The sequence below is a fragment of the Austrofundulus limnaeus genome, unplaced genomic scaffold, assembly GCF_001266775.1.
Source record: "Austrofundulus limnaeus strain Quisiro unplaced genomic scaffold, Austrofundulus_limnaeus-1.0 Scaffold4844, whole genome shotgun sequence".
Taxonomy (NCBI): domain Eukaryota; kingdom Metazoa; phylum Chordata; class Actinopteri; order Cyprinodontiformes; family Rivulidae; genus Austrofundulus; species Austrofundulus limnaeus.
Window position 1 is genome coordinate 1 of NW_013957246.1, and position 959 is coordinate 959.

At 38.5% G+C, this 959-nt stretch overlaps 1 protein-coding gene across 1 annotated transcript; it reads left to right on the forward strand.

Moving 5' to 3' along the window:
- Positions 1-476: 476 nt before the first annotated feature.
- On the forward strand, positions 477-939 carry LOC106512211 (synaptotagmin-6; the record flags this gene model as incomplete). Its single annotated transcript, XM_014000877.1, is given in 1 exon segment — positions 477-939. A coding segment is annotated over 1 exon segment (190 nt), but the record flags the coding sequence as incomplete, so codon positions are not given.
- Between the last annotated feature and the right edge of the window lie 20 nt (positions 940-959).

The window sequence follows — 959 nt, forward strand, 5'->3', positions numbered from 1 at the left end:
TGTGTGTGTGTGTGTGTGTGTAGTGTGTGTGTGTATTTATATACAGATATTTCAGTAGTTAAAAACTTTTTAATAAAGTAAATACATATGGTTAAACAGGCAATAAAATTATTACTGATGTTAAATCGCATTTTAAAAAAGCCTAAAATGATCAGATTTGAATGGAGGATCTCAGGAGTGTCCAGTGAAACCTGCAGACAGCTGACAGGATGAGAACCTTCAAGTTAAAGGCCAGATTTTGACTGTTTGCTGTAAAATAAAACAGGTTAAACTCCAGGATTAGATGTTTAACCTTCTGTGTTTCCCTCACAGCTTGTCTTTGTGCCAAAACTAATCAAGTTGTTTTGAGCAGATCAAACTGAGGTTTGGGTCTCACCTTTGTTAGCAGCACATTCAGCACTTCATCAGCCAAGTTTGTCTTTCTGTTGATTGAAGTCTTCACACACAATGTGGTTGATGAGACATTTTTCTCACAGGGTGGGTCATAATGAGATCATCGGTGTGATGAGGGTTGGTTGTCATGCTGAGGGGCTTGGCAGGGACCACTGGAACGAAATGCTGGCATATCCACGGAAACCTATCGCTCACTGGCACCCCCTGCTGGAGCCCAAAAAGTCTGAGAAGGAGGTGAGTTTAGGAACCAACACATCATCTGGATTCAGATGATCAAAGCATCTGCAGCAGGTTTTAATGTGAAGATAATTGAACCATTTAAAACTGAAACCACAGATGATAAGGCTTTATTATTTTCAGTTGAATTTATCAAAGACAAATGAAGCATTTTTATGTCCTTAGTTATTCTGTTTATTTAATTTGTGTATTCAGAGCTGTGAGAAATGTAAAATATAATAAAGCATCAACAAGTTAATTTAGTATTTAAAAACTGGGTGAACACGTATTAAACTGCAGCTGAGGAGGAGGTCGTCTGAATAGCAGGAGCTTTCTCCTCTCCTCTCCTC